Source organism: Cucumis melo, chromosome 4 (genome assembly GCF_025177605.1).
Source record: "Cucumis melo cultivar AY chromosome 4, USDA_Cmelo_AY_1.0, whole genome shotgun sequence".
NCBI classification, from domain to species: Eukaryota; Viridiplantae; Streptophyta; class Magnoliopsida; order Cucurbitales; family Cucurbitaceae; genus Cucumis; species Cucumis melo.
The window spans coordinates 33,455,980-33,473,356 of NC_066860.1; the positions used below are offsets into that span (position 1 = coordinate 33,455,980).

General features: G+C 30.9%; 3 protein-coding genes across 4 annotated transcripts; 2 read left to right on the top strand and 1 right to left on the bottom strand.

The window, feature by feature from the left end:
- Positions 1-494: 494 nt before the first annotated feature.
- On the bottom strand, positions 495-4,547 carry LOC103486460 (uncharacterized). Its single transcript, XM_008444435.3, has 6 exons — positions 3,736-4,547; positions 3,266-3,457; positions 2,872-3,111; positions 2,216-2,433; positions 1,419-1,673; positions 495-952 (listed from the first exon to the last, which is right to left on the bottom strand). The coding sequence occupies exons 1-6, from the start codon at positions 4,148-4,150 to the stop codon at positions 716-718; spliced, it is 1,557 nt and encodes a 518-aa protein (XP_008442657.2). The 5' UTR covers positions 4,151-4,547; the 3' UTR covers positions 495-715.
- A 1,002-nt stretch (positions 4,548-5,549) lies between these two features.
- On the top strand, positions 5,550-10,167 carry LOC103486457 (ribonuclease MRP protein subunit POP4). 2 transcript variants are annotated; one of them, XM_008444430.3, is made up of 8 exons: positions 5,550-5,866; positions 6,658-6,935; positions 7,035-7,111; positions 7,898-8,148; positions 8,582-8,650; positions 8,817-8,875; positions 9,591-9,692; positions 9,788-10,167. In XM_008444430.3, exons 2-8 carry the CDS (start codon positions 6,662-6,664, stop codon positions 9,895-9,897), a joined length of 942 nt encoding a protein of 313 aa, XP_008442652.2. In that variant the 5' UTR covers positions 5,550-5,866; positions 6,658-6,661; the 3' UTR covers positions 9,898-10,167. The 2 variants fall into 2 exon arrangements, with proteins under 2 accessions (XP_008442652.2, XP_008442654.2); XM_008444432.3 differs by having other exon boundaries at positions 5,551-5,866; positions 6,674-6,935.
- Positions 10,168-10,356: 189 nt separating this feature from the next.
- LOC103486456 (low temperature-induced protein lt101.2-like) lies at positions 10,357-12,317 on the top strand. The gene is made up of 2 exons (XM_008444428.3): positions 10,357-10,514; positions 12,167-12,317. The coding sequence occupies exons 1-2, from the start codon at positions 10,395-10,397 to the stop codon at positions 12,254-12,256; spliced, it is 210 nt and encodes a 69-aa protein (XP_008442650.1). The 5' UTR covers positions 10,357-10,394; the 3' UTR covers positions 12,257-12,317.
- The last annotated feature ends 5,060 nt before the right edge of the window (positions 12,318-17,377 follow it).

Below are 17,377 nucleotides of genomic sequence, written 5' to 3' on the forward strand. Positions count from 1 at the left end.
AATAATTCATTGTTACGCAACATTAAACTATGAAGAAAGAAATGGAGGACAAGGATAGGGACATCTCCACTCATATTACACATACTCAAAAGCTCTACGTAATTAATTTATTGAAATTACAATTAAAATAGATATCTTCAAAAGTTAATGAAACCAAAATGAAGAAAATAGAAATTTCTTAATTTTAGAAATTGAACAAATTAGAATGCTTATAGACTAAAATAGAATCCAAGCCGAAACAAAATTAAATGGGTTGTTACTTAAAACTCAATAATAAAAAGGAAGCTGACTTGTTTTTTTAATTTGTAATTTTAATTTTGGTAAGCTAAAAGAATTTTCATTCCAAACAATGAAGGGTGAAAAATAAGAGATTCCTAATAACTAATGAAAATAAGAACAAACTAAAACTTTAGAAGACATTTAAAGCAAGAAGTGAAGCTGAAAGTTATATAATATAACCGTGACTTATAGAGAAAGAAGTACAAAGCAATGGATTTCGGCCCCATGAAATTCAGTTAAATATAAAAGTCCCAAGCAGGGGGGATAAAATAACATACCCTAGTTCAAAAAGTGGAAGCAAATGAGGAATCAGGATATATCAATATCAAAATACGTTAGATTTACATCAGCAGCATTTGGAAGGCAAATCAATATGCTATTCTTAGCTAAAAGGGCGTGGAAGAAACAAGCCTTGGGTATTATTCGAGAAGACGTATCATTTTACGGTAAGATCTATGTTTCCTTCTAAAGGAGAAGCTTCAATTCTTTCTTTTCTGTCGACTGGCCCCTTAGGAGGTCCAAAAATGGTGGAAAATATTTGTCTGTGACATTCGTCACAAAAATAGAAAAATGAGAAGTGCCCTTCATTTGAGAGCTTGTGCAATACGGCTGCTGGTAAAATACGGCCTATATAATCAGTCATTGATTGTGGAACTGCTTGATCATCTATTCCCTGTTCATCATTCATAACCAAAATTCAAATTCATATTAGAAAACGAATTACAAATTTCGATGTTTAAAATTATGTTTACACTGGTTCTTTCAGTATATAGCATATACTGAAGTGTGTGTGTGTGAAAGTCATAAGAAAAACAAAGAGTTCCAAATAAACAATGGTAATGTGTGTGTGTTTTGTATCTGTGACTAATTGTAAAAGCTTACTCACACGTCCATTAGTCTTAGGCTACAACTCTTTTGACCCTACACCAATTTGATGTCAAGAAAACTAGTAGGATAATAAACCTAAGGTAGGTGTGGCCACCATGCGATTGAATCCATTCCATAACTTCTTAACTCTTTATTAGCCACTAGGCTAGTCCACGATGGTTAACGATTGTAATAATGCTCATATGATCTTCTCAATCAATTAGAAGTTGGAACAAACACGACAAATTTAACCAATCAGCATAAGATTTTACCTGCCATATATGAATGGGACCGACAAATCCTGCCAATTCACATTGTTCTTGGCTGTACAATGATTTGAGCCAATGAAGAATGCTAGATCTTTGACACTTCCTCTGCACCCTAAGATCTGCCAAACTAAACCCCCAATTTGACACCAGTAGCATGGTTTCTTCTACAAAAGGTTTGACATTTTTCTGCCGGATCGACTCTTCCACGTTCCTATACCAAAATTCCCTGAATTTTGGATCTTCGATTAAAACTTCATCCTGAAAATTGTGAAGATTGTGTTCTGTAAGTATTAGGTGTGAGTTGAACTCGTTCTCTCTAAGTACTTTTATTAAACTAATTGCCCCTTTTCACTGTCCATCTCAAAATCAATTGACAATGGAAGAGTTAACCTATGTATCTCATAGAAATGGTGAAGTATCCTCGACATATCTCCCCAAGACGGTTTATCATTCTTCAATCAGAATCCAATTCTGTTTTTTCCTCTTGGCTCAATAATATATGGGGTGAAGGATATGAACATATGATCTCTTGATCGAAAGTACATATTTTACGCTAATGAAGCTATGCTCGTATTCCTTAAAAAATAATATTAATTAAAAAAATCAGACCCAAGAATAGTGAACCCAAGGAGATGCTATCTTGAAATGGCATATCGAGGGGAAGACAAAACTCGTAACTTTTATAAGATACATGAGCTACATCACTCTATTGCCAATTAATTTTGAGATCGAACCTATCCTTATCTAATAATCTTATCTTTGAACTTAATAGATATATTTTCAATAGTCTATGAACTCACCTTCTTTCTCAGTGACAGAGACAACTGTCTTTCAATTTCTTCATGTCTTCCTGACAAAAAATTTCGACGATAGAAGTAGGACAAAAATCTAGGAAATCTACGAGCTAAGAAATATAAAAGTCTCTTTCGTGGAGCCCAATTTTCCCAAGTTCTTCTTAACTCTTCCCTGGTCATGCTTTTTTCATATGGATTGATCATAGGAGCCACCATGATTGCACCTACAAATTCGAAAATGTTCATTGAATTCCAAAGTAAACCTACATTTAAATTACGTTTAAATAATTTGAGAATACAATTCATTGTAATAACCAACCGATGTATGCAAACCAAGGTACCGTGTTACTGAATTAGAAATTGATTTTTTTTTTTTTTTTTTTTTTTGTTTAAACAATACCAGAATGGATATTCTATGCGACAGGGGTAGCCTAATTTGTAACTTTTACATACTCCTTGTATGGTCATATGTTCTTGTTTTTTTATTTTTCATTAGTGGGTAAAATACTAAGTCTGCAAGTATCATAGTAGATTTCAGAATCCAACAGTTAAAAAGGAAGTCCAAGGGAATACAAAAAGTTGGGGCAAAAAAAAAAAAAAAAACAGTTTCGCGGTACAGTATCTTTACACTGTTAAAAATCAAAACGTATAATCTTACACACCTGCAATCCTGTCTGGGATATATCGAAGTGCAGCCCAAGCATGCATAGCTCCTTCTGAGTAGCCAAGCACCCAAAATTTTCCATTAATACTAATAGCATCAGCTAGATGCAACATATCAAATGCTGATGAATTCAGGTTTCTGTGGGGATGAGGATCACTCTCCCCAAAACCAGGAAGATCATACGCAATCAAGCGAACACCAAATTCTTCAAGCAAAGACATTTTGACTCCCGGTATACCTGCCATAGAAATAGATGCTTTAATCTCCGTCACCTCTCAATGTTAGCTCTGCAACAATCTTCCTAAAATTTAGGCATGTCCAAGAACTATGATTCAAGAATTGAATTTCCATGAATTTGAGAGGTTCAAAGTATTCTATCTCCCAAATATTACCTGCAAATCGAGATGAAAGAAAAGAGTGTGGAGCTATTATGGAAAATCTAGCTCTATCAGCTGAAACACCATATACATCATACGCCATATGCCTGCCATCGGGAAGAAGTATGAGAGAAGCACTGGGAAGATGATCGCGCACCTTCATTATCGGTCGGCTAAAGCTCTCTTGTCTGTTATTTACACAGATAACTGCAAATAATGTTAACTATTTTCATTAAGATCGTAATATCACAGTTTCACGATTACCATTCATATATTATCACAACTTGCATTCAAAAAATGACATACTTGTCACAATTGCCAGTACCACTAAGATTAAATCAAAGGGAAAACACTACAATATCTCTCTTATATGAGTATGAAAAAAATAAAAAGGAGAAATGTTATGATTAAACCAAATGACAAATGAAACAGAACTATAAGCACTATGAGGAAAAAGAAAAAACAAGTCCAAAACCAGAACACACCAGTGAATGCGAGAATGGAAACAAAAAATATCACCGGCCAAGCATAAACAGGGTCTCGATCTTCCGGCAAAAACTCGTTTAAGAAACTCAGTCTTGAAGTAACACTCGCGCAGGGTCCTCTGAGCTTTTGTACATATGAATCCTCGGTAATCAAATTCTGCTTCACAATGTCCCTACAACCTCTCCCCAATTCAAGGAGAATTTCACCCCAGGCAAGCGCAAACCCCTTAACCTGATTCTTCAAACTCTCTGATTCCACCGATTCCTTGTAATTCCCCGACTCGACCGGAAAAATCGATCCCGTATTCTCGAACGACGGTGAAGAAATTCCGATCGGTTCTGCCACGTATCGGATCCCCGAATCCTCCCATAAACCCGCAAATTCTTCGCTCCATGAGCTGGATATTTCCGACATCGGTGACTGAATGCTCTCACTCCTTCGACCACCTCTGAGACATTAAACTCCGGCGAACTACAGTGGAAGAAGGGTGCGAAATGTCTATAGCATCAAAGTCACAGAATCGTGTACATATACAGAGGGAATTTTACTTTAAGCAGAAATTTTGGGAGTAATTATGTAAAGCCATGATAAAAGATGAGTGGAACTGATAGTAGAATCTTGTTTGTTCAACCACGTAAGAACCCTAGCCGACCACCATTCTAAGGGAATCGAACTATGACGTAAAAGACAAGCAATGAGAAAATACTTTTGACGCAACGCCACACCAGTCACGTGGTGATAGTAGATTCTGTTCATGCTTGAGAGGGATGGTTGAAGGAATGAGAAAGAGCCATAATCATCTTAGTTTTACTTTACCCTTTATACTTCGGTAAAAAATTCCTAAATTTAATTATTATGATGAGGTTAATTATACAATGATGAGTATGTTTTTGCTTTAAATTTTAGATTAATTCTCGTATTTAATCAAGTCGATAAAAACTTTTCTCAATGATCCATAACTTTAATGGAATGTGTATTATCTATAGAAACATGTTTTTTTTTCTTTTTTTAGAGAAATGGATAGAATAGTAAACTTCAAAATTATTTGGTTGTTTTAGCTGTTTATTTATTTAAATTATTTTACCCGAACAATTAATTGTTGAATTTATTGTTTTGAAACTTCATAAAACGAGTATTTCAAAAAATATAATGGTAAAGTATATACACGAAACAATTTCGAAAAAAAAAGCACAGAGCCCATGATGTAAAATACAAAATATTTTCAATCAATCACGTAGTTAACAACAGGTTCAGTATATTTGACTTATTGTTTGGTAGTTGTTATGTTTAAATTTGGGACATTATCGATTTGGGAACCAAAACTTAAAGATTTTTTTTTTCAAAATTTGATACATTATTTTTTTTATTATTTTGGTACACGATATAATTTTATACTACACATTTACATTTGCCTACTCCAATCTATATTGTTTACATTTTTTGGCTACAATATAATTTTTCAATATTCTTTATACAAGAAATAGCATAAGAAAAATTGATGAAAGAAATCACAAAATCGCAGAAGAAATACGATAAAGAAATAGCATAAGGAAAACTGGCAATCGCAAAATAGCAGTAAAAAAAGAAGGATAATAAAGAAACAAAAAAAAATCACGAACAAGATAAAAGAGATGGGACAAACCTGAAATATTAATATACTACCGAAAGTTTCCCTTCGTAAAACGGTTTTTAATTTTTTTTATCTAACTTTTGTAAAAAAAATATATTAATTTGGTCTTACAATTTGTTATACATATTTATATATTGAAAGATATATCATTTAAAATAATTTTTCTTAAAAAACTTAAAAAACTCAAAATACTCGAAAAATGTTAACACAATTACCTTAAACCCTCTACCCCATACTCCCGCTTACTCAGCCGGCCAGGCGTTTGCGTCTTGACATTCCCTGCCTCCGGCTCCTCCTACTACCCAGCTGCGGACGTTCGGCTCTGCATCTTCGCCGCCAACTGTCTATTTCACGTTCCATCCGCTCCTCCTTCCTATTACCGGCCACTGCACCCCATCCCGCCTGCCGTTCTTTCCCGCCGCCGTCTCGGCGACTGCCACAGCACGCTGCAGCGTCGTCTTTTTTTCGATTCCAAGGGTTGTATTATTTGTTTTATTTGGGTAAGTTATGTTAGTTTGTACTAACAACACCTACTGAGAATATATCGATTGCTTCTTCATTCGATGTTCAATCAGTCTTAATGAAATTAAAAAACTTAGAAGTAACTATTGATGTTGAGTTGGTTTGAATGGTAGAAGTAACTATTGATGTTGTAATATAAAAGAAATCACTAGCTTATGGAGGCTTAAATTTTAAAAATGGGAACAGATTTTTGAAGCTTAGAATTCTTCCAAATACTACCAATTTGGAACGATTTCTATTATTATTATTATTATATTCTTTTGGGGGTCAAGTCAGATTCATCGGTGTTCTTTTGCATCCATAAACAAATTAAGAATGGAGACGTGGCTTCCGATCATCCTCTATATCTTTTTCCTCAATTGAAAAACGAAAATTAGAGTTGTCTAATGAAATAATGGAGCCAAATTTTGAAGAATGGAGTTGTCTGTTTTGTTTCTTTCTCCCTTAATAACAGTAGCCGAATAGTATCTAAAAAGACATCTTCTCTACAAATTTGGATTGCCTTGTGCTACCTTCTGTCTTTTGATTTATAGCTTATGTAAGTCAACTGTCTTAATTTAGGGTTTGGTAATACGTATAACGATTTGGTCTCTGCTAAAAAGTGCATTGTTTCTGCGACCATGAATTTTATGTCTTCACAGTTATCATTCAAACATTTTTTGTGGAACTACATCCAATTTTCATCATTTTTTTTGTACAGATGTTTTTAATCTTGTGCCTTTGTTTTTTTTTTTTTTTAATGTCTTTTTAAGTTCTATATACAAAAAAGCTGTATGTTGTTTCAGGAAGGATTAATCAACCAACAAATTTCAATGTCGGACAAGAAAGCTTCTCAAGATCTAAGGAAACACGCGTTGGAGGCATTGGAGCGGAGGTGTGCTGCCGCTAAAGTCGAACTTCTTCAACAACAGAAGATTAGTTCTACAGAGAAATCAAAGAAAGAAGTCAAGGGAAAATCAGCTTTGAACGATCCCACTTCAGTTGTTTCAAGAAATCAGTATAATTCTTCAATTACTTTGCCTTCTGAAGGGAAACCCCCAAATAAAGGTCCCCTCATTGTGGATATGGTTTTTAATATTTTCGTTTGGTGGGGAAGGCAATATGTTTTTAGTTTACTTATGTTTAGTTGATTTCTTTCATATGCAGATGTGAATGAAAGTGATCCCATATATTTCACCCTCTCAGCTGCTGTGAATGAAAAATTGATGGCTTCAAGTATGGATGTAAGTTGTCCTCACTGGAAACGTTAAAGAGTCTTTTACCATTTAGTTTTTCGTTTTCTGTATTTTGAAAGTCAAGCTTATAAACACTACTTCATCCATGTGTTTCTTTGTTTGCTAAAAGGTTCCAAAAGAAAGTTCAATATCTAATCCAAAATTTGAAAACTAAAAAAAGTAGTTTTAGTTTTCAAATATCAAAAAAGAGAAAAAAACAGAGCTTTGTGAAGAAATGAACATAACCTTAAAAACATCTACAAAAAGGTCATTGTTGTCAAACGTGATTTAATAAACTCCAACTAGTTGGCTTTGGGTGATGAAGTCTCCAAAAAGTAGTGTTGTGGACTGTAGGCATTGTCAAAGGCAATTAGGGTTTATTGAGTTTATTCCTATTTAATTTTTTCCATATTTGTATTTTTCCTTTATTAGTATTTTGGTCTATATTTATTCGCAATGTAATAGGTTATTATGTATTTTGATTTACTCAATATATTACATAAAATTATCATGGTATCGGAGGAAGTTGCTCCAAGATGTCTTGGATTCAAGCTCCTGTATTGTTGTTTTCTTCCCATTTGATATTCATTTCCATTTGTTGGGTATTTCTTCATATTTTGAGCCCACAAGTGAGGGGGAGTGTTAGATTTAATATTAAATTTGATTTTACCCACTAGGTTAAGCTTGTGGTCAATTGTGGCATAATGTTAAGTATGATGTCTCATATGCCTAGTAACAGGAAAAACAGCTACATGTAGTATGTACTTGGTTAATTTATTCTCACTTCTTCTGCAGGTTTCAAAAAGTAGAGGAAGAGTGGTTGACAAGATTTGTCACGAGCTAAAAAACAGTGGTTACATGAAGCGGTCTAAAGAATTGAAAGTTGATGCTAGTATCCTTCTTGATAATTTTGTTCCAAAACGTGCTGGAATGATTGGCTCTCGTATGAGAGATTTGCGGAGCATTTCAAAACGATCCAAAAGGCATATGTCCATGAAGCAACATAAAAAGTGTGGAACATTTGATTTGCCTTCTGATTGCCACAAGTGAGTTCCATTTATCTCCTCGATTGAGAGCATTACCAGCTCCTCGCCCCACTTTGTCCCATATAGGGTTGAATTGGAAAATGGTAACGGATGTGTCAGTTTATCATGAAATTAGGATTAGAACTTAGTAGTTGATTGATATCCATCAAAAAGGGTGTTGGGAAGATTATTGAGCAAGGTCATTAAAGGGATTGAATAGGAAAATGACAATGAAACTGTCTGTTTCTCCTGAAATTAGAATTAGTACCTCGATCTAGTTCCTGATCATCATCCATTGAAAGGGGAAGTTAAAAGGTTATTGGTCAAAATGACTTCTGATTGCATTCTATAGATCTTAAGTTTGTTCTCCATAGGCAACCATTGAAATATGTTTTCTTTGGCTGGGCACTATCATTTATATTTGACAATGAATTATTGTGCTTTTCAATTTCAGGTATGAAATCTTTTGGCCAATGCATGATATGTGGAAGAGCTACATGAAACAACGATTGCACAATGTTGGGTTAGTATTTTACTTCCCTTTCCTAATCTGCAACTTTTTTGTTCTCAATTCGTATATGTTACTTTTCCCCACTTATTTTGGCCTTTTTTCGTTAAATTAATATTCTTCCTGTACTAGTGGTATGTTATCTGTTTCATTGGGTGATTGGGCATTTCAAATCTTGCAGGCCAGATGCGTTAGCTCGTAATCTTCTCATTGCAGATCTTCACGGTGCCATGATCCGAGGTAAATCACTATTTTCTCTTAAGTTTTTTTTTTTTTTCATTATTATCATATTTATAGAATCTTTTTTTTCCATGAATAAACCAAATTTTACACGACGGAAGAAGGCACAAAAAACAAGGCCCAACCAACATGAATTTTACAGAAAGAATGGACGATTGTTTTTCCCGCTCCATGTTCTATATGTATTCCAATGAAAATCCAGCCCCTGTTAACTTCAAGTTTCCAAATATCCAATTTCAAGGATCTAATATAAAGATTCAAACTGGTTTTAAATGAGGTCCCAGTCATATAGAGAGTACAAATTTTTGTCAAATTGGTAAAAAGAACATTTAAGCTGAAATCTTAAGGGCATGTTTGGCTCAAGACGTAGTAGTTGTTTAACTCCACCTTTTGTTTAGCCCAAGGAGTTGTTAAACCAACTGTAGGGCCTACTATTAAAAACCATTAATTCCATGACTTGTTAACTTTTTGCAACTCTCTGGAATGAACAACTTCTCTCCTTATTTCAAGCTTTCCTAAAATACTTCACATATTTACACCAGTAAAAAGCATGGCAAAATTTTTTAGTTTCTTTCCTGCCATATCGTCCACATAACCACCTAAAATTACTTCAAGGACTTCATGTTGAAATCTTAGTTCTAGTCAATAAGAGCATGAGGTTTTGTAATAGTGTTTTCTCTCACGTTAGCTATGTTATCATTTGATGTCACTGCAGTTGTCGAGTGTAAAATACCTGCTTTTACTGGAACAAGTGGCGTCATGATACGAGAAACTGCAGAAACTTTTGGAATCGTGACAAAAGATGATAAATTTCGAGGTAACTCATCCATTTGAATCTTAAATCTGTTTTGTTCTCGTGATCAAAAGAAATGACCATGGTTATTTTCTTTGTTTGGTGGTTATGATTCACAGTTGTGCCAAAGAAGTCTTCTGTGTTTATTTTCCAATGGGATTGCTGGAAAGTTACATTGCTAGGAGATAAACTCAGTTCAAGAATTCCGAGTTTGCCATCTTCTAATTGATTCCATTAAATGATTTACATGAACAACAATCTTTGCAATAATATTAACACCGTACAGGTAGTAAATTCTCTGGGATTAAATTACTCTGATTATCGAAATTATTACGTGGTTGTAGGGAAACCCCTCGAGCCTGTAGATAAGTGAGTTAACTAAGTGTAAGGTGTAAGAGGTGAGAAAGTTGAATTAGGAATTTAGTATATTGTTCCCCTACTCTTAAAATTACAAATTTATGTTTTTTTTTTTTTTTAATTTGGGAAGTTTTTTGTATTATATTTTAATTGAGAAAATAACATATTATCATAGTAAACTTTCTATTATTGTAATTTAAGATTTATTAAGGCAAAAAGAAAAAGATGGAAGGGAAGGAGTAAAAGAAAGAAGTTAAAAAAAGAAGAGAGAAATGAGGAAGTGGTAGTAGAAAATAGGAAGTTCATTTAAAGGCGGCAGTTGAAGAGGTGAGGCGCGGGAGGGAGGGAAGGAGAAAGGGGAAAGTGGAAATGCACGGAGCAGGACAAGTAGATCGAATACCAAAGAGAATGGGTTCGGCCACATTCGTCGAAGTCCTTCTCGCCATCTTCATTCCACCCGTCGGCGTTTTTCTCCGCTATGGCATTGGGGTATTCCTTCCCTTCCTTTCCTTTCCCTTCCCTCTTTCCTCCCTTTTTTCCTTCAATTCCCATCAAATTTAATGTATCTTCAATACTATCCCTTTCGTAACTAAGATTGTAATCATTTTGTTTTTATTATTATTTTAAAAAATTAAGTTTATTTCCATTTTAGGATTATTATTAAGTTGTTAGTCCAATAACAAAAACAAAAGTTTTTTTAGTTTTCAAAATTCGCTTTGATTTTTTCAAGAAAGAAGAAAGTTGAATGTTGGAAAAGTGTTTATGGATTATCGAATAGGATTGAATTTTCTGTTTTTGTTTTTAAAAATTATGTCTATAGATAATATTCACCTTCAAATTTCTTCCTTTGATATCTATTTTTTACTGTTTAGGAAAAGAAGTCAATTTTTGAAACTAAAGAACTAAAATGGTAACCAACAGAATCTAAAAAATTAAAATATTTTAAATGGTAACTGTGTCTTGAGTTTTTAACTTTTAAAAATTAGAAAAATGTAAAAGTTACAAGCCTAAATTTTCTTTTTTCTTTTTTAGTTTTTGAAAATTGTTCATCGGTTGAAACAATTTAAAATTGCCATCCAGAAAACTAAAACAAGTTCTAAAGAAAAACTTTTTGATTCAGTGAAAAAAACTCCCAAAAAAAGGAACTATTATGAGTAACAAAGACAAGAAAATTCAACGTGGAAGATGTTTAAATTTTCAAATATAATAATTATTTTACTGAAAAAACAAAGAAAAGAAAACTATAGTAGACTGTTTGTAAACTTAATTAAAATAATTAATCAATTATCAAATAATATAGTTTGAATAACATTTTAGATTTATATTCATTAATTATTCGAAATATTCACTTTTTAACTACCTTTTTTTTTTTTTTTTTTTTTTTGGTATAACTTCATTATACTTTAGATTTTGTTTATTTTGAGTGTTTATGCTTTTAAGTTTTAGAATCTTTATCCTCTGGACCTCAAATATATTTCTTGAAATTTTCTATATATAGAGATAGATATAAAGCTTAACATAAAAAAGAATTAGGGTAGAACATCAAATGTAGCACTAAGATATACCCCTTTCATTCTGATTTTGATTTTTTTCTTTTCCTTTTTGGAAATTGTACAGTTATCTCACCATAATAGGTAATTTTTTTAAAAGGAAAAAGGTTTGGTTGTTTTTTAATTCTTAACTAATCTCTACAAACAAAAACAATTTTTGAAATTTTTGAAAACACTTCTAGTCAACTTACAACAAAAACATAAAACCAATATAGGAGGGTGGTGTCTATAAACAAACTTCTCAAAGTTTTATCAGATAACTATTTTTCCTGATTTTTAAATTGCTACATTTGAACTATATTAGCCAATTTAAAATAAAATCGATTTTAATTTAGGAAAACAGTCATCAAATGCAAATGTAATCTCTATCGAGTTAATTTTCAATAATTTTTAGATTTTGAAAATAGCATTGGTAAGCTTTATTTTTAATTTTTTTAATTGAATAATTTAGATTTTATCGTATATCTAATTTGTTTTGTTATTTTTTAAAATGTTTTGATCATTTTGTTATATTTGCTCGAAATATTAATAACAAACTTTTTTTATTATTACTATTTTTTTTGTTATATTATTGGGTATTAAAAATTGCAGATCGAATTTTGGATTGACTTGGTGCTCACATTTTTCGGATACATTCCCGGAATTGTTTACGCCGTTTACGTCTTGATTGGAACGCGATGACTGACTGACCTTATCGTCTTTTTCTTTTTCTTTTTCTTTCTTTTTTTTTTTTTTGGATAATTTAATTTAGTGTTTTTATTGAGATTATTAATTTAATTTATGTTATTTTTCTATTCTCGAGCCTGCAAGCACTTATACCGCCGTGGCGTTTCTTGAGGGAATCCACCTTTTTAGGGCTATACCCCCATTTGGTTGTTGTGAGATTTAGGCTAAATTTGCTTTCTCTTCTTTCTCTTTTTTCCATTTAGTTTTGGAAGGTAAAAAAGTAAAAGTAAAAAAATAAAAAGATTGAGGATGAACTTAGCCTGTGTTTGGTAGTGTCCGAAATTGCTTTTGTACAAAAAAAAAAATGGTAATTTCTAAATAAAATGATTTTAGACAAATAGAAGAACACTTAAAATTGTTTTTTAAATTTGATTTTTGAAGCTTAGAATCATCCCTTTATTTCATATAGTTTTTTAAATACTCAAAATAACATTTCTCTTCGTAATTTGATAGTTTTAAAACAATTTTTTGTATGAAACATGTAGGGTTTGTTTGAATTATTCTTTTCAAAAATTGAGATATCGGTAACTTTTCAAATGAGAATGAAAAATAATTCATTTTCAATAAAAATATTATAAACAAAATTTGAGAAAATAGATTTTTAAACAAAATTATGTATATAAACTTTTATAAAAAGTTTAACAAAATTTGTAAGTATTTAAATTTAAATGTTCTTTTAAAGAAATTGTATTAAAAAAAATGTATTCTTGAAAAATATTATTTTATAAATAATCTAAATAAATAAATTTTAAAAATATGAAAATTTGATTGTTTAGAAATCAATTTTATAAAATCAATTCTATCTCGATTTTTTTTTCTTTTTTTTTTTTTTTTTTGAAATAAACACGTCTTAAATGTGATTGGAATTTTTAGGTTGAATGATTGAATTAGAATTGTTGTGTCAGTAGATCCTTCTAATCATGATTTTAATTGAGTTAGTGAATGGAACGTTTGGAATTTTGGCAGGGGTATAAAGGTAATTAAATAGCTTTGATTTTTTTTTTGGTGAAATTTTACCATTTTAGTTTAGACAATTTGTTTGATCTGAATTTCATCATTGATTTTTTCTTATTAAGTTTGATGAAAGTTTTATATAATATTGTGAAAACAAAACAAAGTATAAAGGGGTGTGGAAATGGGAATATTTATGAAATTATCATATTGAAATGGGATGGGACTATGGAATTTAATTGTATTGGTATTCAAACATTTTTGGTATAGTAATAAATCATCGTATTAATGGAGTTTAGTTGTTAGTCCCATTGAGAATACAGTGCATTCATTTTTTTTTCTTACAAACTCTTCAACTTTTATTTCAAAATATTACATTAATTTTTTTTTCTTTTTAAGTTTAATTGGTCGATATATGATTAGAGTAAATGCAACCATTGAACGTGTAACATTTTTTTTAAACATAATCAAATAGACATTGATTATTGATTTTTGATGTGTTGTTTCAAAATAAAAGTGCGTGGATTAAATTGAAATTTAAAAATTCAATAATTAAAATATGGCTTTTATTACCGTTTGATCTTTTTTTTTTTAAAGATTTGTATAAAAGTAATCTTTCTATCTTTGTTTTTTTTTAAAAAAAAATTACCTTTTCTAGTCCATAAATTTTGATGAATATGTTGTGTTTGGTGTATGAGTTTTAAAAATAAACATTTTTAGTCACATGTTGATAAGAATAGACTTAAAAGGTATCTTTTTAGTTCACTAGTTTTTAGAAACAAAGTTTAAAAAGACCCTCAAATAGTTTTTATTTTTGATAATTATATATTTTAAATTAGAAGAATAACATATAAAAACATATCATTTCTAAAACTATTTTTTTAAAGTTTTAAATATCATATTATTATTTTTTTAAAATCTTTATGACCTTATAAACCTATTTTTTAAAACGAGACAATAAAGATATATTTAAAAAATGATAAGATTGGTCTATTGTTATAAAGAGAAGAATTAAAAATTTCTACTTTTAAAATTTAGAGACCAAAAATATATATTCATCAAATTTCGAAGATCGAAAAGGTAAGTTTCATTTCTCAATTTACCAAAATTCTAAAAACCTAACCAAACTTAAGAAAAAAAAGTTATTAAATTAAAACATGCAAATCATCGGATAAAAATTAACTAAGATATATAAAATACAACGATTCGTATATGTTATCAATAGATTTTATCAAATATCTACGTTAAAATCTCCTATTTATAAATATTTATAGCAGTTTTATTATTACAAAAGGTAAAAAACGAAATAGTAAAATATATATATATATATATATAAATTATTAGGTTGAAAAGTGTGGTTTTAAATTATTTATTTTAAAATAAAAGTGGAGGCAAAATTGAGAGGTGGTGGTCCATTGGGGATGAAGTAAGAAGAGACAAGGGAGATGGAGTTTGTTTCGCATAGAGACAAGCATTAATTGACACCGACCACAAATATCCCATTTCCCCTGTTCAACTAAATCTCCGCCGTCTTCCGGTGGTTCCGATCCACGGCCCTTATCCGGCCCACCGTCTCTCTCGTCTCCCACCGTTCCGCCGTCACAACCGCCGCCCACCAACTCCCATGTGGCCAACTTTTAATGCCCCATGTGATTTCACATCGCAATAATAAACACATTTTGTATTTCCAATACCACTCTACTATTACACATACATATATATGTGTGTATATATATATATATTTTTAATCTCTTCTAAAAAAAATAAAAACAATTTTAACTAAATTTTGTTTGAAAAATTACCAATTATTACGATATAAACTAAAATTTTATTATATTTAGTCCATCTATCTTACCTTTATTTAATAATTACTCATTTTTTATATATTTACCGAGATTATAAAATTCTCTCCATTTTATTGGATTCTTTGAAATATTTTATAAATAGTTTTAATCTTTTTCTTTTATGTGAAAATTAGGAGTATAAACAGGTTTGGTTGATCGAATTGACAACTCGAATTAAGTTTTCAACACAACCCGTAAAATATGAATTGGGTTGGGTTGGGTTTTTTTTTTTTTTTTTTCGTTTCTAAATTTCAGTGTTGTTCCTCGTTTGAAAAATAAAATAAAAATGTTTACATTCAAAGTTTCACACACACAGCCAATCCGAATTTACACACAAAATTTAAATCAATGGGTTGGTCCGAATTTTTCAACTCTCCAATCTGAAACACACACACAGCCAATCCGAATTTACACACAAAATTTAAATCGCACACACACAGCCAATCTGAATTTACACACAAAATTTAAATCAATGGGTTGGTCCGAATTTTTCAACTCTCCAATCTGAAACTAAATCCAATCCAAATAAAATTAAAAAATTTAAATCAGTGGGTTTGGTAGTTCGAGTTATCAGATTATTCTTACGCCCTTATTTAAAATAATAGAATCACGAATTGATTATTTGATGAGAAAATAAAAAAGAAAAGAAGGAAAAAGAAAAAGGGGAATGATTTGAATACATTGGTGGTTGCTTGCCTTAGAATCAAGTTCAAGGTTGGATGGTGATGCAATAATGATACAAAGCACAATGGGTTTTTGGATTTGTGCTTCAATTATGGTATCCCATAGGAATGTTAAATTTGGGTCATGGTGGCCAACATCAATGCTTCACTCTTCTATTTTTACAAAAGCCATGTCAAATATATAAGAATTTGTCATAATTGTTTGGGTCACATTTCATCGCTACTTTGTTTTATAGTTCTTTCAATCTTCCATTTTTTTTCAATTAAATATAGGTTTCATCATTTGTAGCGTTTGGGGGAAGGAAAGAGTTATGAGGAAAAAATATTATAATAATCCTAGGATCATGATAATCCTAATATTATGATAATATGTGTTTGGGGGAAAGATTATTATTGGTAGTGTTATGGTAATATGTGTTTAGAGGAAAAAATATAAAAGGTAGTGTTATGATAGTATGTGTTCGGATGAGAGATTATGATAGTAGTGTTATAATAATATGTGTTTGAGAGAATGTTATGATTGTAGTGATTTAAAAAATAATAATAGAATTTGGATTGAGTTAGTTGGATAGGGTAATGTAGGGTTGTAAGAAATAAAAAGAGAGGATAAGATAGGTTTATTTAGGGATTACGGTAATCCTTGAGTCAAACACGGTTTGACTTAATTTCCTAATCTTTTTCCCCCTAAAACCTCACCCCAAACACACCCTAAGAGTTTAATCCAATTCTTAATTTTTTTTTAATTTTAGATTTTAAAACTTGACTAAAAAAAGTCGAATACAATTTATTGAATAGTCTTTTTAAAAAATAGCAAAGTTTATAAACTATTTACAAAATCGAGCAAGATTTTCAAATGGGTTATAGAGAGTTTGATTATTTTTGTTATATTTTGTAAATATTATTTTTTGGACTATTCACGTTAATTCTTCTCGACAGAAAGGAGATTTTTTAAGAAATACAGTTTTTTATTTGTAAGATACGACTTAATTTTTTAAAATAGATAGCAAAACACACAGTTTAGAAAGTTGAGTTGAGTTATAATTATCGTAGAAAACAATAAATAAAGAAGTTGACACGAACAACGTTATGGTAAATATAAACCAACATAAATAACGAGATGACAAATCTCTTTAATTGTTGGTGCATTCAAATAACGTGTGAGTTTTTTTTTTTTATCTATTTAACTCAATTACATGTCGATTGTCGATCGTCCTTTAGAAGTATAATATATATTTATAAAACTAAAACAAATATATATATATATATAGATATATATATATATTGATTTTTTAATTTTTCTTTCACTAATGTTTTTAATCAGTGGGTAAACTTAGGAGGGGTACTTTTTAATGTCACGTTTTAGGAAGGAGTAGGGCAAATGTGTAACTATAAGAAAAGGCCAGCCAAAAAGTCTACTTTAAAAACAAACCCAACATGTGAATTTGATTGACCCACCAACGCTTTTGTTTTGGTTATACTTAGCCATATTTGCTTGCATTTTACCTTTAAATTCAATTACATTTCATGGCATGTGTTACAACTATCTCGATTAATCGTATCATAATCACATCATGTAATTACTAAATTTATGTATCGTT